A 27522-nucleotide genomic window follows, 5' to 3' on the forward strand; every position below is an offset into this window, starting at 1 on the left:
CTCAACTTTGGACATGTAAGCTGAGAATTCACAAATGTTAAATGACTTAAATCTTCCCGAGCAAGAAAGGACAGAACGGTGCAATGTTCTATCCAAAACGCACCGTTTCAGCAAGGATATTTTGTCCAAGACCAAAAGGACCCCCGGGTAAACTTAGAAATCTACCTCACGTCGTTTAACTGTCAACGAAAAAGAAAAGCAGACGACTTTGTTCTCCAAATCTGCGTAGTTCTCCTCACTCGGACTCAGATCGTCGCCGACCTCCTTCTCCGATTGCGTCGATTTCCGAGCTACCGAGATGAGTGAGGTCTTCGAAGGCTACGAGCGTCAGTACTGTGAGCTCTCCGCCAACCTCTCCCGGAAATGTAACGCCGCCGCTCTTCTTCCTGACCAAGGTAAATTTCAGTCACCGAGTTGCTCACCGTCTTCAAATTGAGCTCGCCGTGTTCTCAATTTGTGTTATTTACTGCTTTGATCGATTTGAAATAGTGATTAGTAGCACCGAAGATTGTAGCTGAAGGAATTTTGGGGCTTTTTTGTAAAATTAGGTTTTCTGTGGTTCAATTGCAGGGCAGAAGCAGCAGAGGTTTTCTGAGATTAAAGCTGGATTGGATGATGCCGATGGTTTGGTAATATATAACACTGAAATTTTGGCTTCTTTTTTCGAGTTGATTGCGAAATGTTAGGGGTTTGTGAATGAGGTGGTGTTGATTTGGTTGTTTACAGATTCGGAAAATGGACCTGGAAGCAAGAAGCTTGCAGCCGGGGGCGAAGGCGGCGCTGCTTGCGAAGTTGAGGGAGTACAAGTCTGATCTGAATAAGTTGAAGAGGGAGATCAAAAGAATTACATCACCGAATGCTAATGAGATTGCTCGGGATGAGCTTTTGGAGTCCGGAATGGCGGATATGCACGCGGTATGTCTGCTCTCTGGATCGTTACATATTCGGTGTTAATTTTGATGTTAGGATGTATGATTGAAGGAAATGTGGTGTAGGTGTTATGCGAGATTGAATCCCCAATTAGAGTTGCATTGAGATTCTTTTATCTTGTCAACTTCAACAATACCCTCCTGGCCCAACCCTAGACACTCTAAGTTCCTTTTTCAAACCTGCTCCCATTTCGAATCAAGAGATAGATAGACACATCTGAGATGTTTATAATCGAAATAACTTGAGTAAGTAAACATATGGACCAAGTGTTTTAGACCTATATACTAGTATGGTTCCTTGCATACATAAGTTCCTTGCCCCCTGGTGAGAGTCGTGATAGTTGATGTGGTTCAAACTTAAGCTAAGATCAAATTGGGAACCAAGGTTGGAGACTTAGAGTGCATGATTCTTGTTTATTTGCTTATTCTATGATGATGTATGCTTTGTGGCAAGTGTGTGTGTGTTTATGTGCTGTAATCTTTATATTTTGTCGTTTGTTTTGTTTTGCTTTGTTATAATGAACTAAACCTGTTGGTGATTTCTGTACAACAAAACAGGTTTCTTCTGATCAAAGAGAGAGAGTGGCAATGTCAGTTGAGAGACTAGATCAATCAAGTGACAGAATTTCTGAGAGTAGAAGAACCATACTGGAGACCGAAGAGCTTGGTGTTTCCATTCTCCAAGATTTGCAACAACAGCGTGAAACTCTCCTACATTCCCATAAGAAAGTATGTTAGCTATTTGATCATGTTTGTGCTAGAGCTTGTTTCTTACTTGGACTTGAATTGTTTAGTACCATTCATTGACATGTTCAATGCCAGGCTGAATCCTCAGTTTCCTACTTGAGGAGCCAGAAACCCAACATATACATGGCTGCAGTTTGTGTGAATTCATTCTTGTTCTTTTTCTTTTGCAGCTTCACGGGGTAGATGATGCCATAGACAAGAGTAAAAAAGTCTTAACTTCCATGTCGCGGAGGATGACCAAGCATAAGTGGATAGTCGGCTCAGTTATTGGAGCTCTTGCTGTTGCAATCCTATTTGTTCTATATTTTAAGTTTTCGCATTAACAGACTCCTGATTACCCATTACGGTGCAGGTTATACATCTGCATTATTTGTATGTATGCTTGATTATCCATGTGTGAATCAAATTCTTATCATACTTCCGATCTCTATATATCTTGTTTCTGTATGTTTATAGATCACATCTTAAGCTTGTGCACTAAAATTTCAACGAAGTCCGGACACCTCTTTCCAAAATGCCAAGTGAGTTTAGGATAACATGTATATGTTGAATCGGTCAACTTCAATTGGGATTTACGTATTTGGGGTTTAATACGTGTTCTGTTTTCGTTTCTTTTTTCTTTTTGCATACAGTACATCTATAAGTCAGGTAACTTTGAATTGTGGTAGGAGTTCAGGGTTTAGGGTTTAAATTGATCGAGGAGTTCAGGGTTTAGGGTTTAAATTGATCGAGATGATTTGCATGCTAACTTCCCTCCTAATTTATGAAACGCAGAAAAACATCAGTTTGTAAAGTAACCAATGATCTGTGGACTGTTATGCATCTCTTAATTAACACATAAGTTACGTTTAAGCAAATTAACGATGGAGGTTTTTAATTTCATATCTCAGTTATGATCTCACAGTTATCTTATAAATTTCAAGTCCCGCCCCAGAAATCTCATTCATCCGGAAAATCAGAATGGCTGGTGATCATCGTATACTCAACTCTTTGATTTTCACGATCATCTTCTCCCTCTTCTTATCACTCCCCATTTCTGTAGAAAGCTCATGGCGTTGCCTCGGCGCCCAGGAGTACAAAACCACCGTCCAGCAAGAGTTCGAGCAAGACTTCAGAAATGCACACCCAGACCATTACAACACCTTCACAGTTGAGTGTGAGGCTATGAACTCGTTAACAGTCTCCCTGGACTTGAAGGTGAAAGCTGAATCTAAAAACGGCATTGCAAAGGTGTCAACATGTGGGGGTTGGTTTGTTGATCCAAAGTACAGATGCCAAGTATATCTGAACGACGGTAGCTGGAATGGAATGTTCCTGCCATTGTTGAAAGAGTACGACTGTGTTGAAAAGAACCACCACTGCTGGTGGAAGCTGCATGACGGGTACTTACTTCGTCACTCGCCGTCGCGAAACGCCTGGCTTCGCCAGAACTATGAGCTCGGCTGGGTTCCGCAACCCACACCTGAAGACATACAGTAGCCAGCATAATTATGATGGATGCATATAGAGATCGAATAACAGAAAGATAAAAAACATATTTGTTGTTTATCGATCCTATGATCTACGTTAACTTTTAATAGTTTTTTCATTTCATAAATTCTGTAGTTTACACTAAAAATTATGTAGGGTGTGTGAGTTATTAATATAAAAAAAATTTTAAAAAAAACTGTAGTTTACACCAAAAGCTATGTCATTTCACATTTTCTAATTCCAGGGCTATATTCACTAATTTGATCAGTCTAAGCTTAGGCATTCATAGAGCACACATTTGACGAAATTTCATAATTCAATTATGTTACTTACGAATATGATATATAGATTGAATTTGATATTTAAGTAACATGTTTCCTTAATTCTTCAGCTTCAAGTTAAATTAGTAACATTAGTAGAGATATATACTAGTACATCAAAATCAGAAAAACCCATATACATTTTCAACAAATAACAATGCGTCACTGTGTTCTTCAGAGTGTCATATATACTCATTGCGAACAACAATTTCCAGCTAAGGAGCTTATAACATCCAGTTTTTTTTTTAAGATTCACAATTCAATCAGTACTCACTCACTAAGTTATACTTTACTTTCATGTGTACATGACATAATTGAAGGTTTGACCGTTTGAGGAATTGACTGATTGAGGACCAAAATGATGTAGTTGAGTGTGAAGATGGTGAAGATGAACAACGGAGTGTATAAGAGTTAGGACCAAAATGAATATTACATTGATTTGACGATCAAACTGAAACTTGAATTAAATTAAGGACCACTCGTGCAATTTTCCCAATACTTAATTACAGAAATACAAAAATATTCAAACAAAATTGTGGGTCGGATTAGTTAGACGACCCGATTCAACTGGGCCCACAAAGAGAGAGCTGCACAGATTCCCCAAAGCTTCCTTCCTCCAGCTTCTAACTACCACCAACAATTCTCTCACTCCCATTTCTTCCACGCTTCCCTTATTATTTCGACTACGAATTTTCATTTCTCGTTCAAACCCTAACACCGTTCGTCTCTGAATCTCTGATTCACAATTTCACAAACCAAAATCGAATAACAAACCATATATGGATTCCCTCTCATCGGTTTCTCCCTCCATCATCCTCCCTCCGACCGCCAACCCTCTCCGTCCACGGCGCCGCCGGATGAGCCTCTCTCCGGTCAGCCTCCACAACCGCAACCTCTGCCTGTCCTCCATTTTCGGAGTGCCGCGCTCTCCTGATCTTTCCACAAGAAGGTTTTGTCACAGAGAAGCTTCGTGCAGGTCGACCGGCGGCGGCGGAGCTGGGGCGAGTCAGGAGGGAGAAGATTCCGACGATGAGAGCGAGCAGGTGGAGAGGGCGCTTCATCTCGACGGTAGCATCCCTTCCACTTCCGACGAGTTTGTGAAGCGCGTGTCGTCACGCGCCTACGATATGCGGCGGCATCTCCAGCAGACGTTTGATAGCAGCAGCTATGATGGTAAGGGATTTCGAATTTCTGGTGGAGTTTGTTTGAATTGAAGAGTAGTATTTGATTGTGAATTTTGCATGTCCATCGCTTAGAAAATTAATAATAAACTATAGAAAATTCATAGTTGTTTGAGAGTTCTACATACTTACGCCGCTAGACTAAATGATTTTTTAAGTCTAAGTTTCACATATTTATGTACTTATGTCGCTAGACCAAATGATCATGTTAATGATTTTTGCTTATGTTTAGTGTTGGAGGCTAATCCTTGGAGGGAAACTTCCAAGCCTGTGTATGTATTAACTCAGAGAGAAAACCAGTTGTGCACAATGAAAACGCGAAGAAATGTTAGGTATATATATGTTCTTCAGTTCTCATTTTATTCGTTTCTGTCTTATTTTTGTGATGGGATTGTTCGTAAATTTATGACAGTGAAGTTGAAAGGGAGCTTGGGCAATTGTTTTCCAAAGGAGGAAAGTGGAACCAAGCTAAGCAGCCTAGAAATGGCAACAAGTTCCAGATGCTTGTTGAGGATATTAGGGATGGAGTGCTTGTAAGCTTTTCTTGACTTCCACATAAATGGTTACCATATTGGTTTTAGATTAAGTTTTCAATACCTATGGAGTATCTGATCATGAAACTAAATTGGGGTTTAGGTCTTCGAGGATGCAAATGAAGCAGTGAAGTATTGTGATTTGTTGCAAGGAGGCGGCCAAGGCTGTGAAGGTGTTGCAGAGATAGAGGCCTCATCAGTAAGGAACAGAGCAATGACTTCAATGTACACTTGATTTAAGTGTGAACAATTGGTAATTGTTACTTTTGTGTTTGAAATGTTATAGGTATTCGATCTGTGCCAGAAAATGAGAGCTCTTGCAGTGCTGTTCCGGCGTGGGAGAAAGCCTCCTCTGCCTCAAAGCTTAGAGCTCAACCTTAGAGCCAGGAAGCGCTCCCTTGAAGACCAAGAAGACTAAATTAGACTCGCGTCATAGTTCGTATATAAACAACTAGCTGCTTCAAACTAGTGCAGGTTGAACACTCCTGCTTCTAATCCTCTATACAAGTATACAACCATACTAATACACTTGCCCTGAATCTGTATTATATATTCATTTGTAAATTTCGGGCTTCTCCTGTATTCATTCCCTTATCCTCACTATGATCAATATAATCTCTTACTTATATTCAGTCTCTTGGGCTCTTTTATGTAGTATGAGAAAGAGGTCATTTTTCTTGCGCAGCCTTGACATATGCCATATACTTCTGTTTTCCAAGTTTGGTGGCCACTGCTTAGGTCCAAGATCCAAATTAATTGGAAGTGTTTTATTCAAGAAATTTCCATATGCAAACAAGGTGGCCTCCTATATTTCTTATAAGGCGGCCTTATTAATTCAATAACTCCACCCATGCCCCCAGAACAATCAATCAGTACCAAACAAATCAGTACATTATAGTAGTACAACCCCACAGTTTACACTCCGTCGGCTAAAATTACAGATTGAGGTTTAACTCCAATCAGTATAAGAGCGAATTTGAACCTGTATTGGATTTTCATGCCCAGGCTCCTATCAACTCGACCGACTGTGATAGTATTTGAGTGGCAAAACAGTATTTAATTAATCATCAAAAAGTTACAAAAGCATATACAGCATCTTATCTGGATTCACATGAAGCACGATGCAAAAGATTAATCAAAGTGAGAAAGGAATGAGCTTCCATTGAAAAAGTAAGAGTGAGTCTCTTTTTTCTTTTTTCATGTTCATCAGCATCTGGTAAATTTCCCTTTCAGTCCTCTCCCAGACTCCCACAAACTAACTTGCTCTCCAATCTTTCCAGAAAAACACAAGAAAATAAGGAAAGACCGATTTTGCCCTCCAGTCTAAAATTTCCCAAACAACTAATTTTAACCAACAAGACCAACCGACCGACTCCATAAGTCGCCCCCACTCTTAAAATTTAATTCAACAATTCCATTTGGCCTCCTCCGATTCCGATTTTCCGATCCGGGCTTCACTTATGAGCTCCTCCGACGCGTCCGACTCGTCGTCGGGAGCCAAGCCCTGCGCAGCGGTTGCCGACAAGGACAAGCAGAAGGAGAAGGCGAGAGTGAGCCGCACCTCGCTCATACTCTGGCACGCTCACCACAACGACGCCGTCGCCGTCCGGAAGCTTCTAGAAGAAGATCGCAGCCTCGTTCAGGCCAGAGACTACGACAACCGCACTCCTCTCCACGTCGCCTCCCTCCACGGCTGGATCGACGTCGCCAAGTGCCTTATCGAGTACGGCGCCGATGTCAACGCTCAGGATCGTTGGAAGAACACTGTAATTTTTTCTTGTTCTTTTTCGTTTTTTACTGTTTGATTCGATGAAATGCAATGCGAAAATTGTGATTTGATTTTAGTTTGCGGTGAAATCTGATGGCAGCCTCTGGCGGATGCTGAGGGAGCGAAGAAGCACACCATGATTGAGCTGTTGAAATCTTACGGTGGCTTGTCTTATGTGAGTTTTGAGCTGTTTGATTATGCGTTTTTGTGATTAGAGGATTTGTTTATGGACTGGAATTTGCTTTGGTGAATGTTGTTGATGGTGCAGGGACAAAATGGGAGTCATTTCGAGCCGAAGCCGGTGGCGCCTCCTCTGCCTAACAAGTGTGATTGGGAAATTGAGCCTGCTGAGCTTGACTTCTCTGGTTCCGTTACCATAGGGAAGGTCTGAATTTGAATGAATGCTTGTGCTGTGCGAACTTCCAATTCGATTATATTGTAGTTCTATTTACTTCAAAGTCGGATTCTCTAGTTTATTGTGCTTTGTTTATGAAATGAATGTTGTTGTGATCTGGTTCTGGATCAACCTGCATTCTGCAGGATATTGCCTCACTCTGATTTGTGTTTCTTGTAGGGCTCATTTGGTGAGATTTTGAAAGCGCACTGGCGTGGAACACCAGTGGCTGTCAAACGCATTCTTCCATCCCTTTCTGGTGATAGATTAGTGATGTGAGTTCTGCATTATTTTGTATTTTCTTTTTGCAACTTAGTTGCTTTTGCAAGTGAAAATTTCTTTGTTGCTGTTTGCATCAAATTATGATTTTGTTTTGATTGGAACATGAATGGAATTTAGATTTTGATTTACAGAGAGTGGGTTCTCGAAACACTTTAATTCCTCAGTGTTCTTTCCTACAAATAAAATAATTTTTCTCTGTATCTAGTTTCTTTGGGAAGGTTTTGTCATCCATAAATGATTGATATTGATATCATAATCAGCATTTCTTCTTTACATTATATTTCTGACGGTTTTTTTTTAATTTCCTAATACAGTCAGGATTTCCGGCATGAAGTTAATTTGCTTGTGAAGCTTCGCCACCCTAATATAGTCCAATTTCTTGGGGCTGTCACAGAGAAGAAGCCCCTTATGTTAATTACTGAGTATTTAAGAGGGGTATGCTTTTGCATGTTCTATTTGTGTTTGGCACGTTGTACTTTTTATTAAAGTTTTTGAAGTGGTTTTTGAAAGGTGTCTTCCAAGGTCACTGATGCTTAATTATTCTGCTTTTGTAGGGAGATCTTCATCAATACCTCAAGGAAAAGGGTTCACTTAGTCCTTCAACAGCTATCAGCTTTGCCTTGGACATTGCCAGGTACTGTAATGAAACTTCATTTAACTCATTGCTGTATGGTTTAAGACACCTTAAATAGCTTTAAAAGAGAGATAAGGGTATGAATTCTTTTCAGAAGTTCAGTCGCAAAAAGTTAGCTTTTCAGGAAGTCTAATTCATCAGTCATCACATAGCAATCATTAGATCACTTGCTGTTCAGAAAGTGCAGAGTGTTAGTTTACCATAACATTTGTTTCAGATTACGTTTGCTATTTTCAATTTTTCTCCACATAATTCCCGTATTTTCCTTCAGTCCCTTAAATTTTGCAGAAAGATTTTCTTAGAAATATGTGGATAGTTATTATTTAGCTTAGTTTTCTTATAGTAAGCTGCTGTATTGGTGTATATGAAAAACGAGCATGAGAGATAAATGAAGATAATCTAATATTTAAGAAAGTATTACTGGTGGTAATCTCAGCTTCTAAATGTTTTGTGGACAGAGGGATGGCTTATCTTCACAACGAGCCAAATGTCATAATTCACCGAGACCTAAAACCAAGGTGAGTATATAGATTCTAGAATTTGGTGGCATTTGATGTTCTTGTTAAGTAGTGCTAATAAATGCAAGAAGTGTACAATGGCCCCAGATGATTTTGTGCTCACAGGTTGAAAGAAACTCTGATTTTACTTCTGAAATTTGTTTCCCTATCTCAGGAATGTTCTTTTAGTCAATTCCAGTGCAGACCATCTCAAAGTTGGAGATTTTGGACTAAGCAAGCTCATTAAGGTTCAAAATACTCATGATGTGTACAAAATGACTGGAGAAACTGGAAGTTGTAAGTTTCCTTTGAAAGTTACTGTTGAATTACATAAAACCATTGCATTTAATGGATTTTCTTCTGTTTTGCATTGGAACAACTGTAAAGATCGATATATGGCTCCCGAAGTTTTTAAGCACCGGCGATATGATAAGAAGGTTGATGTGTTCTCTTTTGCAATGATACTATACGAGGTAATGTTGGTTTGTCCAAGGTGTAAAAATCAGATTCGCCTTTCAAAGAAAAGAAAAGAAGTGATGTTACATTCTATCTGATTGCGTCACTCTCAACTTTTAAGCAGATGCTTGAAGGAGATCCACCACTTGCAAATTACGAGCCTTATGACGCAGCCAAATTTGTGTCGGAAGGACACAGGCCAATGTTTCATGGAAAAGGACACACCCCTGAACTAAAAGAGTAAGCCAATCTACATATATTTATGTTAAACTGAAGCATTTTGGGTCCCCTGTACAAATCTCCAGCTCCCTTCAATATGAACATGAGTTTGAACCTTGAATAGGTTTTTATTTATTTCTTTCAACTTGTTACAGGTTAATAGAGCAATGCTGGTCTGCTGACATGAACCAAAGGCCTTCCTTCTTGGAAATCCTGAAAAGGCTAGAGAGGATAAAAGAACATCATCAAACAGACCATCACTGGCACCTATTCAATACATAAGTCTGAAGGTGATGACTTTATCAGGTACAATAGATGATACTGTGCCCATCACTTGTAGTCCCCCCAATGGTGCAGATCAGATTGTGAATACGCTAAACAGGGAAAGCTTGCAATTGGTGTTCTACTATTCAGTTTCAGATTCTCGTTATAAGGAGAGGAAGTGATATTGATATTATTCTTGTGTCTATGCATAACAGGATGTCTTTTTCTCAACAAACAATATCCAGAAAATCTCATTGAAATTAACATACACTGAGATTTCATGTTTTGACTGGATAATCTCTTTTTCATACATGTCAATTGTAATTTGCTTGTACTGTTATGATGAGTGAACACTGTATTTTCTTTTTTACATTTAACTATTTAACACTGGAATAAAGGTTCTCCACTCTGCCACTCTGGTGGGTAAGGTTCGTTAAACTTTCATCTATAATTTCATATGGGGTTCTCTGGGGTCCATGCCTGAATATGTGTGTAAAGATATTACATGAGAGAACTAAGCGGCACAAATTATATACTCGACTTGCAGTTTGTTTCGTTTCTGGGCCAAAAGAGAACAAGATGCATCCTAGATGGAATGCAATGATAGTAATGGAAGCGCATAAGAATAACCAAGTCACCAATGAAAGTATTGAGAAGCAAAGACTTTGAATTTCCATATTCTTGAAATTCATTCCATGGAACTGAAGACGTTATGATGAAAATAATTCAACAGAAACTTATGTAACAAAATAACTAAATTTGTTATCATTGAATGTTTCTAGAAATACAATGACTGTAAACTTCAACAGAACTTTTATGCTATCGTGAGCATTTGGTTGTCCTACCTCATCTAACAATGTGATCTGACATCCCTTACAATGTTCTGTCAACTATATTACAAAGACCAGAAAAGATGAAAATATCGAACTTCTCTATAACAAAATCAGATAAGCTTCTTTTTCTCGAAAAAGGTCTTCAAGTGCCACCATTGCAAACCTGCCACCGATAAGCATAAAAATAGTGAAAGCAAGCTCAAGTAGGCCATCTTGGAGTTGGTTGCTGTGTTCAGATCCTGCATTTCTGCTTCCCTGAAACATTGCAGTAAACAGAAACCATAAGTGAAGATATGATCAGTGTTTCCTTCTGTTTCATTAATTGATTAGAGGGGAGAGAATGTTTCCGTACCGTTCACGGAGATAGGTCATCTCCTCATGAATGGAAGTGACAGTGTCAAACAACTTTTTAAGCTCTAATTCCATTAACTGGCATTTGAAAGTATGAAGATGAATGCATTAGATTGGCTCCCCAACTCAATTTCACAATAAATTTCCCAATTGAATACAGCAGTACTACTCCAATCAAATAAAAATAATTTGGGGGAAGATGGTGTGGTACAAGCAACATGCTAAAGTAGAAGTGTTTGTTTACAGTCTAACAAGTTATCAGTCGTCACAGTGAAACATGAACGCATCTTATCAATGGGTTAGAACGATGGCACCAAGATCAATTCCACTCAAGCAATACATACAGAAACTTTAGTATCAAGCATCCAGCATAATGTATAAATATTAGATCAAACCAGTTGATTCACAACTCCAAATAGATCAATCTCTATTAACACTAAGCATAAGACGAGTCTAAGCTGAGAAAGCACCATCCTTTTCGATATATACTCAAAAAGAATGTGAGGTGAAAATGTTCAATTGGTTTAACAGGTAGCTTAAAATTGATTACTACACAGGTAATCCAATTGGAAACAGTAAATTTCAGATCAGGCTTAGTTGACTCCACAACTCAATTTCACAATCTATTTCACAATTGAATACAGCAGTAGTACTCCAATCAAATAAATATCATTTGAGGGAAGATCATGTAGTTTATGCAACATGCTAAAGTAAGAGTGTTTGTTTACAGTCTAACAAGTTATCAGTTGTAACATTGAAACAGGAATCCATATCATCAGTGGTTTATATCGAAGGCACCCACAACATTTCCACTGAAGCTGTACATACAGAAACTTTAGAGTAGTATCAAGCATCGTATGCAATGTATATCTATTAGATCATTTCAGTTGATTCACATCTCCAAATAATCAATCTCTATTAACACTACAATATTAACACTGAGCATAAGACAAGTCAAGTCCAAGCTGAGAAAGCACCATCCTTTTCAATATATACTCAAAAAGATTGCGAGGTAAAAATGTTCTATTGCTATCTACACAGGTAACAGTACTCAACCACAAGTAAAAAACTGAGCTAAAAATCCAATTCGAAAACTGTAGATTTCAGATTAGGCTTACATCAACAGAGCCTTTCTTGGCCACATTGGACCAGTCCTTGGCGGCCACACCGGTCTTCCAATCAAACTCAATAGTCAACGTGATCTGCGGCTTGTGATCGGGCGCCCAGAAACACGCCATGTAATCGCCGGCCTCCACCGCCGCAAACGCAAATTGACCCGATTCCACCAGCTCCGAGTAGTGATGGCTATTCCCGTGGCTCGACGTCACCTGAAAATTCCAAATCAATCTCATCCGTCAAAAACTAAACAGTTGTATTTCCGTGATTGAATTTGAAATTGAATCAGAGGCGTTACCCGAACGGTGAGCTTGTGCGACGGCGGCATGGGCTGGCCCTCGTCGGGGTTGACGACGGAGTACTTTCCGACGGTCATGGCGTTGGCCTTCATGTCTTCGACGATGCATTTGGTGTGACCGGATTGGAGCTCGAAGCGGAGAGATTCGGATGCGGAGATGAGAAACCCTAGGAGGATCAGAGCAGCTAGTAAACGCGATTCAACCATTTTTCCGAGAGAGAGATTCTGAAACCGAATCAAAGGGTTTCGTCGTCTCGATCTTCGCAGCAAAAACTGGGACTGCACACGCTTTTTAGGCTTTTTGGGCCTTTGAGTGGGCTTGCAACTAAGGTTTTTAGTCGAGAAACTCGACACGTGGTTATCTCCTATTCGCTGGGACACGTAAATTTTGAATAATTTTCTGGGCTAGATGGTGAGTTAGGAGGCGATGTTGAGCTATAGGCCTCATGGCCCAATTATCAAAGGCCCATAAAACGTTCATGGATGCAATTCGGAGTGTCAATGAAAACACCTCCTTATAACGCTCTGAATCCTCTGATTGAACCGAACGCCGAACATGTTAGCAAGGAATATGGGTGATAGGACCGGATCCTCTTCTTTGAGAAACTCGGCGCCTCTTCTCCTCCTGATACGAGAAATAGTTCAGAAATCACCAATCGAAAAGGTTGCGGAGGATCCGCTGGCTCCATGGGGCTGAATGAGGTGATAGGACCGGTGGCTGGTGGAGGTGCTTCTGTGGACAAACGACAATGTGTGCCCTACGATGAGTGTTCTAACTCGCACCCCCGTTTTTCTTGTTGCCCTTACACCCCTTGTGGTATTTGTGACAAGGTTCACCTCCGCTCTGCTCGTTGCCCTTACTTCTACCATCTCCCACAGGGAGCGACTTGTCCCCGTGGAGATGAAATAGTTTGTCGATGTGGTAATGCATTTAACGAGGAAAAGTGGGCTTGTAGCTCTTGTGGTGGGAGCATGCCAGTGCTTAAGGTCAAGTATTGTTCCATTTGTAATGTCTGGTATCAGCACTGTGTATATGAATGCCCAGATGATCAGGTTGCTGCTGAGTATAAATCGATCAGAGACAAGATGCTTTCACGTGTGCCGATTCCCCATCGCCCTGTCTATCCAGAATCATCATCATCAGGAATTCCCTATGTTCCAACTACTCCTTCCTCGTTGGTTTGTGGAGACATGATCAAAGAAGGCAAGGACTCCGTCTATCCAGAAGCATTGTCAGGAATGACCTATTCTCCAACTGCTCGTCCCGGGGTTTGTGAAGACATGAACATAGGCACACCTTGTTGGAAGCCTATTTCGTAGACCGTGTAATGTGATGGCACCAGAGAGGATTCAGTGAATGTAATTTTATGAGTTTAATGTGATTTTAATCATTTTATTAAACAGACAATTAAACACGTCTGGAGAACTTTTTAATAGCTTAAGTGTTTTAATGTAAATAATGGTATGTGCCTATTTGTGATTTACTCGTTTTTGTTTAATGTGTGATTTACTTAGATGCTAAAAAAAATACCTCCTTAATTATAACGGATCCGGATCCTCTTCTAACATGTGTGTTCAGTGAAATGTGAGCTCATTTAACTAGAACATGTTTTGACATTGTTTAACATGTTCTCGACATCCATTACATTCAATGAGAGTGTCCCATGTCCGTGACATCTCTCGACATGCAAAACATGTTACAATTTGATGTATGCATGCATTTTGAGTATTATTTCATTCTCATATTCGACAATACTCACCAAATAAGCAATTATTAAGCTTAGTCACCCATTCAATTAGGTGCTCGATTCACTTATCTCTTTCTCATTTTGTTGTAGAGTTGTACGCGCGTGACATGTCTTTTTGTACCAATTTGATATTCTAGATAACACATGGTCAAACAGATCGAACGTTATTTTCTAACAATGAGTGCATGACATCTGACAGAGTGAATGTTACATTACTATTTTTGTAACTTGGTTTTCATCGGTAGTCTTAAACATGTTTATTTGTTGCAAGTAGTTCCGAGTTCGACTTTGTTGTTCTATCAACATTGTTTAAGTAATACCTCTTCACCTTAACAGATGCACCGATTAGTGCATGGCACATAGTAAACTGACATACTGTATATGTTCGAGGAGTATACTTTATTAACTTACTTGCATTATTAATCTGAGCTCCCACATTCATCAAAGTTGTAGCACCTTTCTTTCAGTAATCTATAAATCTAATCACAAGTGTGTATAGCCATGAAGTGACCTAGAGAAATGGTACTGAATCAAAGTGACGAGTAGATGACCAATGAGTTGCAGCACCCTTTCTGGAAACGATGGAGGATCACCGAGGGCCTTAATTTGCATTGGCAATCTGTTTCGGTGCATTAACTCTATGACCTGAACCATCGACGTAATTTGAACTAATGATTGTGACATATCATGCAGCACGTATATACATAAAATCATGAATTCGTCCAGAAAGTCGAAATTCAAAACAAGTATCCGATAATTTGATCATTTCACTCAAATATCGTTACGATGAAAAATTGAAAATATGAAATCATAAAGTTTCATCATTTCGTCTCGTGGCTAGCTCCCAGTAAAATGCTACAATACTATACTGCTACTGTGCCTCCGACTACCAGAAGTGGCAGACTGGCAGATAAAACATGAATATATACTTAATTAGTCCGTGCTTTAATTAACTGTAAGATAATTACCATCATTTAAGTCTGGAATAATACCCCTTTTGTAAAAAAGGGATAAAAAGCCAGCTGTGATTCTTTTCTTCATTCATATATGAATATTCTGGGTTCAAAATCATTGTCCCCAGTTAAAGCAGCATTATTTAATCCTAATTGCGTATGATTAAGGTCCATTATAATTTGTTCATGACATCTTACCCCCGCAACTGAACAGCACGGAATATATATCATTTCAGTCACCACTTTTTTGCCCACTTTTGCATCATGCAATGTTTTCAGATGTACATACGAGGCAAACTTTTCGTGAAAGTGAAGCTTAATTGCGGTGAGGGAAGGGGAACCCATTGGAACTAAAATCCCCAACAAAGCTTTTCATTGAAAAATTTGTCGATACAAGTCGGTGGCCATGAAAGATAGAAACTATACTTTCACGATGGGTAAACTGTATAAGTGATCGCATCATTTATTTAGTTAAAATAAGATTTTATTATCAGACTTAAAAAAACATCATTTATCGACTTAAAAATGATATATAATTATCTATGAAATGTGATGGATAGAAAATATAGACCAATATAGTCAATAAAATAGCTTCAATCTCCGACTATTTATGTATAGTGAAGAGATTATACCGTAATATGATCACATTTGAAGATAAGATATTGACTTTGATGTTCAAGTAGATAATTGATGCATAATATTCATTGTTTGAGCACTATAAGCACCATAAGAGATATGTGCATCATAACAATTATGTGATTTTTTTAATTTTTTTATAAATTGCTGATCCTTAAGCGATCAGCTTATCTGTAACAATTATGTGATTCGTTCAACAAGAATATGTAATTACTAGATAAGCTTATAGCCAATTGACATTGGTCATTTTAAAGATATACACACATATATAATGTGCATGATCAACTAATTATTTTTCATTTGTTATTCGATGCTTGATCATAGAAAACTTCGTTGACCGGCAAAGGAATTGGCTTAAGCTTGGGAGTATGACACTATCACTTTGTAAAACACATAGAACCAACAAAAAGGTATCACTAAAGTTTATAATCACTTTCCTTAGGAGCAACCTGAATCTCTTATTTTAGTTTAGTGTAGTTATTGACGACTATGGATGCCTTGATTTCATCGATTACGTGCAAAGCATCAAAGTGTTTGGGTTGGGTTTTGTTTCTGAAGTAATAGATCGAGGTTGATACTTTATGTATTGCAAAAGACATGGATAGCATTTGCTTCATGAAAGTCTTACTCTATCCAAAATCATTTGTGATTAAAAGGATGTGTGCAATCCTTTTAAAGTAAATATGGTGGATACGGAAGTTTTATGTTCGTATAATATTAAGTGCGTATATAATTTACGCTCGACTTAAATATGAATAACACGCAATGTGTTGAATATTTAATGAAGCATGTATGCGTCATGTTGAAGCAGTTCTATAAAATAATTATAACCCTTTTGGCACTAACAATGTAATAAGGAAATCTTGATCACCTTAAGTGGAAAGACGACTATAACATACTCCATGACCAACCAAATCTCGAAAAATGTCAATTACTATTACATCTTTAACAAAGAAGTCCGAGCTCAAAGCCAACAACTACTAGTATGACTCGATATATGACTGAATCTCTAAAATAAACATCATAAAACGTTGTATTATCTATTAGCAATTGAACACGTGATATAATGATATATACTTTCTTTATTCGAATGTAATACTCTAGTTAAAAACTTCATTAAGTTCGCTAAATAAATTTCGATGATTCGCTTAATCGAGACATTAATCTATCAAAATCTACTAAAACGATTCAAAATGAAAAACAAAAGGATTGATATGATTTTCCAATTTGAGTAGAGGAGTGCATCGTCAATAACGGTCCAATTTTACAGGCAACATTATCAGAAGAAAACAACGAAACTCCAGTAAAATCTCCCACACATTCAAACAGAAAAATTCATATAATCCTTTTTAAAATATTCGCCCAACTCATATCTGCAGTGGTAGGAATACAATTGTTGTCGTCAGAAAACAAGACACCGTTCTCCCACAGGCACTACAGAGAGATCTAACCAAACCCAAATATATTCCCTTCTCAAATATTTCCCCCTTTCATTAAAACTGTGAAGAAAACTCACAGCAAAGTAGCCGAAAGAAGATTCTTGGTTTTTTCCCGGAAAAGGGAATGCAAAAAGTGCGTGACGGTTGTATTGCATTTGTTTGTTGAGATTTTAATTCTCCGTATCTATCTCCACCCGTGAGTTTTCCAACCGATTTTCTGCTCATCAAAGTTGGGTTCTCTCTTCTATTTGTTCTATTGGGGTCTCTGGATTTTCGGCAATGCGGGTTGTTGCGAGATTGGGGATTTTATGAGCTGCGGTGGCGATCGGGGAATTTGAGGGACTCCGATGAGGCTGCGGCGATGTGGTGTGTGAGAGAGGAATGGAGGTTAGATCTGAGGGTGGACATGTCCGCTGCGACAAGCTTCCGTCGCCGGTGATTGCCCGGACGCGGCTGCAGGTGTGGTTCATAAGATTGTGCTCAAGCTTGTTTCTTTGGACTTGTTTGGTTCAGTTAGTGGCGGTTGGGGAGCTATGGCATCCGCATTTGCTCTCCAATATCAGCAATCGGATTTCGCAGATTACTCTGGCTCCGGCGGGCCCGGGTGTTCTTTCTCCGCCGCCTCTGGTTCCTGCAAGTGAGTTGTTTCTCTATCGGAGATGACCGTGGGACTGATTTTCGATAGTGTTAAGTTGTGTTAATGGAAATCTGAGTGGTGGATTGTGTTATAAATGCGTAGTTGATGCATGCATTTAGATTAGCTCAGTAGTAAAGTGTCTGTTTTTAATTTCGATTGAATGATGCATATTCGACAATGCAGGATAGTTGGTTTTATAGTCGAAGCAGTTGAGGTTGTGGAGAAGTAGGTAGGATTGTGTTGCTTGCACTAAAAAAGGAATGCTTGTATACGGTTTAGTTTTTGGAATTCGCTTTCAATTGGCAATTGTGTGAAGCTCAGTGTTTTAAGCTTATGTTGAAATTGTGAACTAACTTTGTGTTGGAGGTTGTTTCCAAGTATTTTACTGAAAATGTTTCTTTCGCGGTATGAAATGTGTGAATTTGAAGTTGTTATGCTTAACTGGAAAGATGGGCCTAATGATTTGAACTCTTGCAGGAAATTATACAAGTAATGGCTTTCTTAGAGTGTCGTGCAACGGGGGCTTGAATCAAATGCGTGCTGCGGTTTGTACCATGTTTATCTTTCCTTATCTTCTTCCCTTGTCCGATATCTAGTGATTAACAGCTCCTATTGCATTTCAGATTTGTGACATGGTGACTGTTGCTCGGCTTTTAAATCTCACTTTGGTTGTTCCGGAGCTTGATAAGACATCTTTCTGGGCCGATCCTAGGTATAGTACTTGAGTCTGTGATCGTGAAACTTCTTTTTTGCTGCTTTGAAACTTTAACTATTTGTATTCTTTTTGCAGTAATTTTGAGGATATATTTGATTTAAGACATTTCATTGATTCATTGAGAGACGAAGTCCGAATTGTCAGAAGACTGCCAAAAAACTTCAGTAGGAAATATGGGTATAAACCGCTTGAGATGCCTCCTGTTAGTTGGTCAAATGAAAAATACTATCTCGAACAGGTTTGTGCACTTCATTTAATTATGTTTTGGGTGAAGAATCTGATTTTAATTAAAGAACTTTCTATAGGTCCATGGTCGTATAAGGGTACTGCATTGATGATTCTGCAACTGAAATTGTTTCTTGGCATTCTTTTGATAGCATGGATTAATGGGATATAATTTAAAAGTGTGATAAAATGTCTCCGAGTTTTCTGGTTCATTGGAGGCTTGAATGAGTTTAATTATTCTCTCTGCTTTCTGATTATATTCATTTCATTCCATTATGCAGAAAGTTTAAGTGATGCGTCCTGATTCTGTGCCTTGATTTCCTTATGCAGGTTCTGCCACTTGTTAGCAAGCATAAGGTGTTGCACTTTAATAGAACAGATACACGCTTGGCAAACAATTTGATACCTCATGATCTTCAGAGACTCAGGTGTCGCGTGAATTTCCAGGCACTGAAGTTCACTCCAAAGATTGAGTCTTTGGGTTACAAATTGGTTCGTATACTTCAAGAAAAGGGACCTTTTGTGACTTTGCATCTAAGGTACGAGATGGACATGCTGGCCTTCTCAGGTTGTACTCATGGCTGCACAGCTGAAGAAGCCGAGGAGCTCAAACGGTTAAGGTTGGTCGTGTTTTACAATTTAACAATTAACTTTGTGGAATGCTCATTTGAAAATCAGACTGTAATCATTACTTTTCTTATGATGACTTGCTTGCTTCTTTATAAACCCTATTGCTAGTAGATAACACACTATATATTCAGCAGGAAAAAAGAAATATATGATGTATCTGTGATGATAGTTGAACAATTAGCTTTGTGAGTTATTTTGTCTATAAATAATAATGAAATGTTCCAGAATCTATAAACTCCTATTCAGTTGGTAAAAGAACTATAGAAATATGAAAAAGAATGGTTTGAACAGCCATGGCTAATGCAATATTGACCGTCCCACTCTATGTACCTTCCGGTGTAGGTTCTTCAGTTCCTGGCAGACCAGGATTTACTACATCTAACCCGTTGGATCAAGTCATAGATTTGTCTGCTTTCTACAAATTTGTTACTGTCAAGATTGTTTATATATAGCTATCATATCGAGTTTTACTCACGTGTATCATGCAATGTTGCTTGCTGTACCTTTCATTTAGGTATGCATATCCTTGGTGGAGAGAGAAAGAGATAGTATCGGAAGAGAGGAGGTCTCAAGGGTTGTGTCCTCTGACACCAGAGGAAAGTGCATTAATCTTGCAAGCATTGGGTTTTAGCAAAGACACACAGATCTATATAGCAGCTGGTGAGATTTATGGCAAGGATAGGAGACTTGCACCGCTAAGAGCTGCATTTCCCCGAATTGTGAGTCAGTTTCCTGAACTATGCACTTCTGGTTGTGAAACACTTAACCTTTTGCCAGATTCTGGCTATCCTGGTTTCATAAGGAGTCTATATAAACAGGATAATTGTTGGTTATAATTAGCGGGGGTTGGCCTTTTGTCATCTGGCAAAATCATAGGGTCTCATAGATCCCATCCACATTTGACCTGACTCTAGAACATTCATGCCCTTCATAGCTATCATTATGTAGTTACCTTGTGCTTTGTTTAAAAAGTAAGCTTCCTAACAGAAAAGTGTTGACTTCTTGCTTGTTTATTTCAGGTGAAGAAGGAAACTCTTCTCGCACCGGAGGAGTTGCAACAATTTCAGAATCATTCATCTCAGATGGCTGCCTTGGATTTTATGGTTGCAGTAGCCAGTAATACTTTCGTCCCTACCTATGATGGAAACATGGCCAAGCTTGTTGAAGGTCACCGTAGGTATGTGAAAATCTCTCCAGATGGATTTTGTTTCATTAAGTAACAAAACTAGGCTGCTAATTACATTTTGTGCAGGTATCTTGGTTTTAAAAAAAGCATCTTGCTAGATCGCAAAAAACTTGTCGAGTTATTAGACATGCATTTAAATGGGACACTTTCATGGCAAGGGTTTGCCCTTGCTGTAAGATCCGTTCATGAGAGAAGAATGGGACAGCCAACTCAGCGAAGAGTTATCCCAGATAAGCCAAAGGAGGAAGACTACTTTTATGCAAATCCTCAAGAGTGCCTCTGCGTGGGAACGAATTGTGATGACTTGCTAACCCCTGGTAACTTAAGTAAACCTAGGTGACTGGAAGTGCAAGCCGTCAAAAGCTGGAATTAGCTTCCACGGAATTGTCTTGAGAGTGGTCGACAATCCATGTTGCTTTCATATTAGTAAGCATGCAGCAATGTACACACACAGATAAGAGTTTTGTAGGAAACGGCATAAAGAATGGACTCAAGTTCCCAATTTGGGCGTCAACAAAGATACGTGGTATTCATTGTTTCCAATCTTTTAATCAATGTCCATATATTTATTTGTTTTGCTCTGTATCTGAAAACTTCACATAAATTCAGTGCTGGTTAGTTCTATAATCTCACAATTAACCCCAGATGGGCAAAAATCTGTATGTATTACTATTAGTCATGAGAAATGGCAATGATTGGTACGGTTCATTTCCAGTTACCAAATTATGGAAGAATCACTACATGCCCTGTGACAGGTTTTACCAAAAATAGCAATTCAAGGAGCACTGGAGTACAGATTCTCAAACTGTTACATTTATACACTCAAGCGCTGGGTGTTTCAATATTGGTAAGAGTAGGTCTACTGGTACATCTGCTATGAAAGTACAATAAGCAACAAAAATGTATTAATGGGATCCATCCTTTAAGAAAAGTGTTTCCTCATCCTCTTCAGGAACTCTCAGTAGTTTCACTATAAGAATTTTCCCTACTTCTCCCAGAAGATGATGTCTCCTAGCTCCCCAGAGAGTCCAAGATCCTTAAGCCTTCTTTCTTGGTAGTACTCCAATATGTCTAGTTCTGACTCTCTGTCCTTGAAAATACTATCGATATGTTGCAGCACCTTCTTCTCCCCTGCTCTGATTCCAACAGCAATGCCCAGCCTTGGATCCAGTTCTGAGTCCATTAACTTTTCATCCTGCAAGGATGGATTTGTGTGCAGTTGTTACAAGTCTAGTTCAGACGTCAGAAAAGTTTTTATCGATCATCAAATCACATACTACTAAAAGACTTCACAAAGGTCTTTTGCATGGAGGATGGGAGGTTTAGAAACAGACCTCTTCAAGGGTGGTAGGATAGGCAGAAAGAGCAGCTTTGCAGGCATCTCTGACTACTCTGCATATGAGCTCCTCGTTGGCACGGCTCACAGGAAGGTCAAGAAATCCCCAGACAGAGTTCCTGAATATAGATTCCAAGAGGAAGGCATCGGTTCCTCCAAGAGCTACCAGCCGCAGATATGGAATCATTTGTGCTGGAAGTGAACAGTCCAAGAATATGTCGAAGTATGCAGTCTCACCCATACCATTTGACTCAGCAATGTCCAGCTTGTCCCCATAAAATGGGTCTGATTCTGATATCTGCAGTGTCAAGGTAAACGCATTTCGATTTGCCTTCGACTCTATGAATCCATAGTCCAAAGCTAACTCAGCATTGCTCTTGTTTAGATCATACTGGATGTAAACCTGTTGAGAATCACACAATTGTTACATAACATCTACCAATTCGTAAGTATTCAAGAGCAATCCTCTGCCTAAAGAGACAGTGATGATATTATTATTTTTACCTGCTCTCCAGCCTTGACAGAAAGAGGGCTTCTTATAGAGAACAGATAGTCCCAAGAGAAAAGACCTGCTGCTCCTTTGATCTCCCATGCATGCTCTTCTGTAGTTACGCTGGAACTGTGGTTAATCTAAAAATAATATAAAATATGAGGGGAAACCAGCTGGATATCATAGTATTTGAAGAGCTGTTTAACAAGAATCCGCAGATCAGCTTACAAAGTCTGCGAACGGGATCAAAACAAGACTTTGATTACGGAGGCGCGAGAACGCCCGAGATCTCAGTATCCCAAATGCCCAAAAGAAGTCATCCAATGTGATAGGAGAAGGAAAAAGCTTCTTGTTAGGAAGGATGATTTCTTGTTCCACTTTCTGAAACTCACTCTCCACATACTCTTTCACACCCATTGTTGTACTCAAAAGTTGAGTTCCTGCCAAACAACCAAGAACAAGTTTAAGGTAATATCCCACATCAGTATACTAATTACATTGCCCTAGAAACATGTCCATCAAACTCCTCGACATATCATAACATTTTCGATTCTAGTTTTCCAGTCCAAGATTAAATTTTAACACCAACATGAACACGTTTGTGGCATCACATTACACAACTATAACTTCCACCTATGAAGCTACAATTCTCGCTGCTAAAATTAGAAACCAAGACTTGAACTTGATCAATTACAGGAAAACTACATGCACTAACCTTGAAGCTCATCAAGCTCCTCTTCTGACCTGCACTGAAACCATCAACACAAACACTCTCATCAACCCCACAATCTCAACCCCATAAAACCACAAAAATCAAAACTTTAGAAAAACCCAAAACCAGCCAAACCCACCAGAACACAGGGGAATCAGTAGTCTCAGGAAGAATATCAAAGTAAAGCCTCCACTTGGAATCGTCCCTACTCTTCTCTCTGAGCAAAAACAGAGCCACAGACACCCAAGGCTTCAACCCACTGCACACATTTCCAATCTCCGAGGCTGACACAGCATCCGGGTTTATCCACAGCCTCTTTGGAACCTCCAAAACGACCTCGTTTCTGGCAATGTCTCTGTTGGCCACGAGCCCCATGCCTTCGGGGACCAAAGCTGGCTTTGCAAGTGTCTTGGATGAGACTACACCTTCGTCCCGGAGCCACTGCCAGAAGGTCTGAACCGCCGGAGGAAGTGAGGTGTCGCATTGGGGGACAGAGAGTGAGGTGACGCGCAAGGGGAGAGGTTTGTTGTTGAGATGAAGTAGGTTTGGTCGTTTTGTGAGGGAGGGAAGGTGTTTGAGTTTTGGTTGGAGAGGAGAGGAGAGGAAAGTGGAGGAGGATGAAGATAGAGTGAAGTGAGTGACTACCATTATAGTGTTGAACAAGTGTTTGCGGATGTTTGGTGTTGGTTCCTTTATAGCTTCTGCTTGTGGATAGGATATGATAGCACTCTTTTTTTTTATGCAATTGATTTTTAACTTTCTTTTCGATCATTCTTTGCTAACAGTATTTGTCCATTAACCGTCGTTTGTTGCTTAACTAGCCTACATGACATCATAAAAGTCAAGAGTATAAGTAAAAAATAGTATTTGTTTTTTAAGAAAAAAATATATAAAAGAAACAAGATATTACAGAACTCAACTGCGATCATAGTATAATTACATTTTAAATGTGTAACAAACTCAGTGCCACAATTAAAATGTGAGTTTTTCCTCACCTCTATGCGAACTTGGGAAGCAACATTGGCCCAAAAAACATAGTAGATCGAGGCAGCAATAATGGCCAAACTCGCATTACACTCAAGGATGATCGTGTTTTATAATTGTCCGGCACAACTTTTTCTCCTCAATCTCACGATTGTTTGCGTGATGGCACATTGGCACATGGAAAAAGCTGAGTCAAGATAAAGATGATATGAATAAAATTACTCTTCCTCTACTATGGAAGACATAAAACTTTGCAGCCTGTAGTTCTGTCGAGAAGACCGGATTGCCATCAAGGTCGTCGGAGATAGAAACTTGAAACACAACAACACGTATACATGCATGCTTGCTGCTGGAATACACCAACCACATCCGGCCACCATCAAACTTTCCCATAAGACATCTATCGACCCATAAAAAAGGACAAAATATCCCCTAAGTTCATCTAGGGCTCAAATCAGCTTGGGGATTCCATTCGGATCCAACTGATAAACACTGAGCTCCTCGAATAACTGGTCGTAAAAACAATTATCGTTGCGTTTTACACCAATTAAAAACCCCTCAAATTCCACAACAGCTTTAAACACAAACTGGTTCTTCTTCTGTTCGTCTTCCTTTTCCTCTGGCCATTCTTCCCATTTCTCTTGGTGAGTGTCAAATTGGTAGAAAATCCGCCGAGAAGTGTAAGTGGAAACTACAAGATTGTGTCCCAAAGTACATTGTTCATCGAAAGATCGATCAACAATATTACAGTAGGGGGGGGGGGGGGGGGTGGGGTGACGGTTGAACTCTTTCCAGAATTGGTGAAGGGGATCAAAAACCCTAAATAGGGGTGGGTGGTGATCAATATCGATCATTCTCATCGCCCGAGTATGATGCTCTGGCCATAACATAGATTTTGTCCTCAAGGGTGAAAACTAGAGAACAAGTCATTCTCGGATCGATTATCCTCCTCTTAATGGAACTGCCGTCGTTAAGCAATGTTTTAAAAAACGTGCCTCGGGCGTGCCTTGAGACTCAAAAGGCGCGAGGCGGTGCTGCAACTGAGTCGGCCTTGATTGGTTAGGCGCTGCACAAGGCTTGAAAAGCGCAAAAGGCGTACACTTAATTTTTTTTTTTTAAAGAAACGGGGTGGTTTTGGGTTTTTGACATTTAAGAGTAAACTAGGTCTTATTGTTTCAATGTTTGGCCATTTCGATTCAACCTCCTCCCCCAAACTCAGTTGCTTAACCTCAAAGTACCTCAACGATTCAATGATTCAATGGCTTGCCTCCGAACAACTAAAGTGTTGCCGCGAGAGTTGAGAGAAGGAGAGGTAATTGTGAGTTCGACATCAGCAGCGTTGGTTTTCATTGGGTTTGATTTGGTATTCATCAATCTCCCTCTATCCTCCTCCTGAATTCGGTTCTGTTGTCAAAGAAGGAAGGCAATTTGGGTTTTCTGGTTGCAGACTTACAGGTATGCTCTCTTTCAAATATCCAATAGTATTGTACAGTTGTACTAGAGTATATATGTTGTTTTTCAATATATGGATTTGATATTGCAATGGGCATTGGTTATAAATTGGAGGTTTGCTTTATAAAGGATTGGAGTTGGCTTACTGAATAAATGAGAAATCGTTAATAATTATGTGTGTTCTTTCATTGCTAATACTTCTGTGTGTTCTTTCAATCTTGCATACTTCTGTGTATGATTTGATATATTCATATACAAATAATCAAGTTCTGTGTGTTGAGTGCTGACAGTGTTCTATTAGCATTTAGCAGATAAGATTAAGTTATGTTTAAGGTTAAGTTCACTTTGATCTTTCAACTTGAATCTTTGGATTGGTTTTATATTTGGTGATTTGCTTGAATCGCATTGTTTAACTACTAACTAGGGATGGATGACAACATATAATGTTTGTGTCGATTGCAACGTGTGTTCTATATATATAAGAGTAATAATTACATAAATACATGTTATTTATCAAAAGGCTTACGCCTTACGCCTCAAGGTAAGCGCCTTGGTGAGGCTCTCGTGCCATTGTCTCAGTCACGCCTTAGAATTTTAAAACATACGATCGCTGGACCCTCCTGATCGCTGGACCCTCTGAAGCATCAGGATCAAAGGAAAAAACATCTAAATTGGCCACACGATTATCATACCATTGCCAACGTACGCTTTTACGGTTAGTACGGGAATCATCTTCAGCATCTTCACCGGAATCGTCATCATGATCAGAACCATTGTTTTCAGAGTGAGTAGTACTCCCGAGCATGTACACTTGGGAACCCACAACAATAGGTTGCATTCGCTGCGGAAGAGTTGTATTAGGAAGCGGACTAGTTGTGTTAGGAATATAGCCTTCATCAAGATAGTAATCATGAACAACTTCAAACTGAGGCTTTGGAGAGTTCTTTTTGCAGAATTCATCAATATTTAGACGGTATATTCGATCATCCATCATCAGGTACAAAAACCAATCCTTCTTTGAAGCTGGTGCTTGCATCGCCATATCTAATTCAATGAATATTGAAAAGTTTGGATCGTTAGTAGTGATCGAGGAGAAGAAGGCTGTAGCTAGAGTTAGGCCCTAACAAAAAGAATCAACATAAAATAAGGGAATTTGATATTCTGGAATACTTTGATGATTCTTTTCCAAAGGAAGGTATATATAATGATCGATACACATAGAATAATCTTTCTATAATTACAAAATATTAGAGTTTATTTCACATTTTCACCCAATATTTGATCCTCGATAACTTGATAATAGGTATAAGAAACAGAAGAGCAGTTGCAAATGTTTATCTTCGTTTTGACTGTGCATCACATATAAACTAAGCTAATCGAGATCGTAGATAGAGAACAACCTATACACCTACGTGATGATGAATTGGATATTTAGAAAAATTTTGGTTTTCTAAATATATATTTTTTTTCAAAAAGAAAATCCCACCACCCCCTTAATTCCGTGCCAGCTAGGGTTTTTGTCGATCTCTCTGTTTCAGTGAAGTTCTTTTCAAGAAGAAGTCTACGTCCGTGTCCTAGCTAGTGGGATATGGGAAGCAAATCAAAGCTGGGATTTTATGGTTTAACATCAATATTTTTCAACGCATATTTCTGAGTAAAACTTATACATGAATACTGAATAAATTTTGATAAGTCGGCTTATAAAACTTGTATTGCTCTGTCATTCTGAATAAATGCCATGTCGAAATGGGTTTAATACCGCATTTCTTGACGACCAAGCCAAAAGAAAGACTAACCAAAAGAATTGGAAAACAAGAAATACCAAATGCTCCTCAATAATAGGGTATACACCGAACTGTCAAGAGCTCACCAATAAGGGTATACGTACACCAAACTGAAGGGAAAAATAAATACAACTACAGAACTACTAGTAATTCATATTAATATATCATGGAGCATAGGTGAAAGCTGAGGAAATAAATCTATCGAACTGAAAGAATTCTGCAGCCTCAAGATCTGCACAGAGGACTTCAGCTCCAGCTATGTCATTAGAGATGAAAACACGAAACACCGCTACACGTGCATGC

General features: G+C 39.2%; 6 protein-coding genes across 6 annotated transcripts; 4 read left to right on the plus strand and 2 right to left on the minus strand.

The window, feature by feature from the left end:
- The first annotated feature begins 141 nt into the window (after nt 1-141).
- On the plus strand, nt 142-2154 carry LOC101297927 (vesicle transport v-SNARE 12-like). The gene is made up of 5 exons (XM_004297229.1): nt 142-395; nt 571-629; nt 727-915; nt 1488-1658; nt 1847-2154. Exons 1-5 carry the CDS (start codon nt 299-301, stop codon nt 1997-1999), a joined length of 669 nt encoding a protein of 222 aa, XP_004297277.1. The 5' UTR covers nt 142-298; the 3' UTR covers nt 2000-2154.
- Nucleotides 2155-4095: 1941 nt separating this feature from the next.
- LOC101298217 lies at nt 4096-5815 on the plus strand. The gene is made up of 5 exons (XM_004297230.1): nt 4096-4639; nt 4880-4979; nt 5060-5180; nt 5284-5379; nt 5467-5815. The coding sequence occupies exons 1-5, from the start codon at nt 4246-4248 to the stop codon at nt 5596-5598; spliced, it is 843 nt and encodes a 280-aa protein (XP_004297278.1). The 5' UTR covers nt 4096-4245; the 3' UTR covers nt 5599-5815.
- A 708-nt stretch (nt 5816-6523) lies between these two features.
- LOC101298508 (dual specificity protein kinase splA-like) lies at nt 6524-9929 on the plus strand. Its single transcript, XM_004297231.1, has 12 exons — nt 6524-6946; nt 7049-7123; nt 7217-7333; nt 7523-7617; nt 7939-8059; nt 8179-8258; nt 8717-8776; nt 8931-9052; nt 9143-9228; nt 9336-9451; nt 9586-9736; nt 9910-9929. The coding sequence occupies exons 1-11, from the start codon at nt 6641-6643 to the stop codon at nt 9710-9712; spliced, it is 1305 nt and encodes a 434-aa protein (XP_004297279.1). The 5' UTR covers nt 6524-6640; the 3' UTR covers nt 9713-9736; nt 9910-9929.
- Nucleotides 9930-10390: 461 nt separating this feature from the next.
- LOC101298791 (transmembrane emp24 domain-containing protein p24delta9-like) lies at nt 10391-12554 on the minus strand. The gene is made up of 4 exons (XM_004297232.1): nt 12293-12554; nt 11997-12206; nt 10880-10956; nt 10391-10782 (listed from the first exon to the last, which is right to left on the minus strand). The coding sequence occupies exons 1-4, from the start codon at nt 12497-12499 to the stop codon at nt 10638-10640; spliced, it is 639 nt and encodes a 212-aa protein (XP_004297280.1). The 5' UTR covers nt 12500-12554; the 3' UTR covers nt 10391-10637.
- A 4444-nt stretch (nt 12555-16998) lies between these two features.
- LOC101299081 (uncharacterized protein At1g04910-like) lies at nt 16999-21188 on the plus strand. The gene is made up of 8 exons (XM_004297233.1): nt 16999-17705; nt 18183-18250; nt 18329-18417; nt 18496-18658; nt 18976-19265; nt 19790-19994; nt 20295-20452; nt 20528-21188. The coding sequence occupies exons 1-8, from the start codon at nt 17450-17452 to the stop codon at nt 20799-20801; spliced, it is 1503 nt and encodes a 500-aa protein (XP_004297281.1). The 5' UTR covers nt 16999-17449; the 3' UTR covers nt 20802-21188.
- Nucleotides 21189-21261: 73 nt separating this feature from the next.
- LOC101298121 (ribulose-1,5 bisphosphate carboxylase/oxygenase large subunit N-methyltransferase, chloroplastic-like) lies at nt 21262-26477 on the minus strand. Its single transcript, XM_004298361.1, has 7 exons — nt 26041-26477; nt 23139-23513; nt 23003-23031; nt 22516-22727; nt 22302-22427; nt 21796-22200; nt 21262-21656 (listed from the first exon to the last, which is right to left on the minus strand). The coding sequence occupies exons 1-7, from the start codon at nt 26475-26477 to the stop codon at nt 21447-21449; spliced, it is 1794 nt and encodes a 597-aa protein (XP_004298409.1). The 3' UTR covers nt 21262-21446.
- Nucleotides 26478-27522: the final 1045 nt, after the last annotated feature.

This window comes from Fragaria vesca, linkage group LG4 (assembly GCF_000184155.1).
Source record: "Fragaria vesca subsp. vesca linkage group LG4, FraVesHawaii_1.0, whole genome shotgun sequence".
Lineage (NCBI taxonomy): Eukaryota > Viridiplantae > Streptophyta > Magnoliopsida > Rosales > Rosaceae > Fragaria > Fragaria vesca.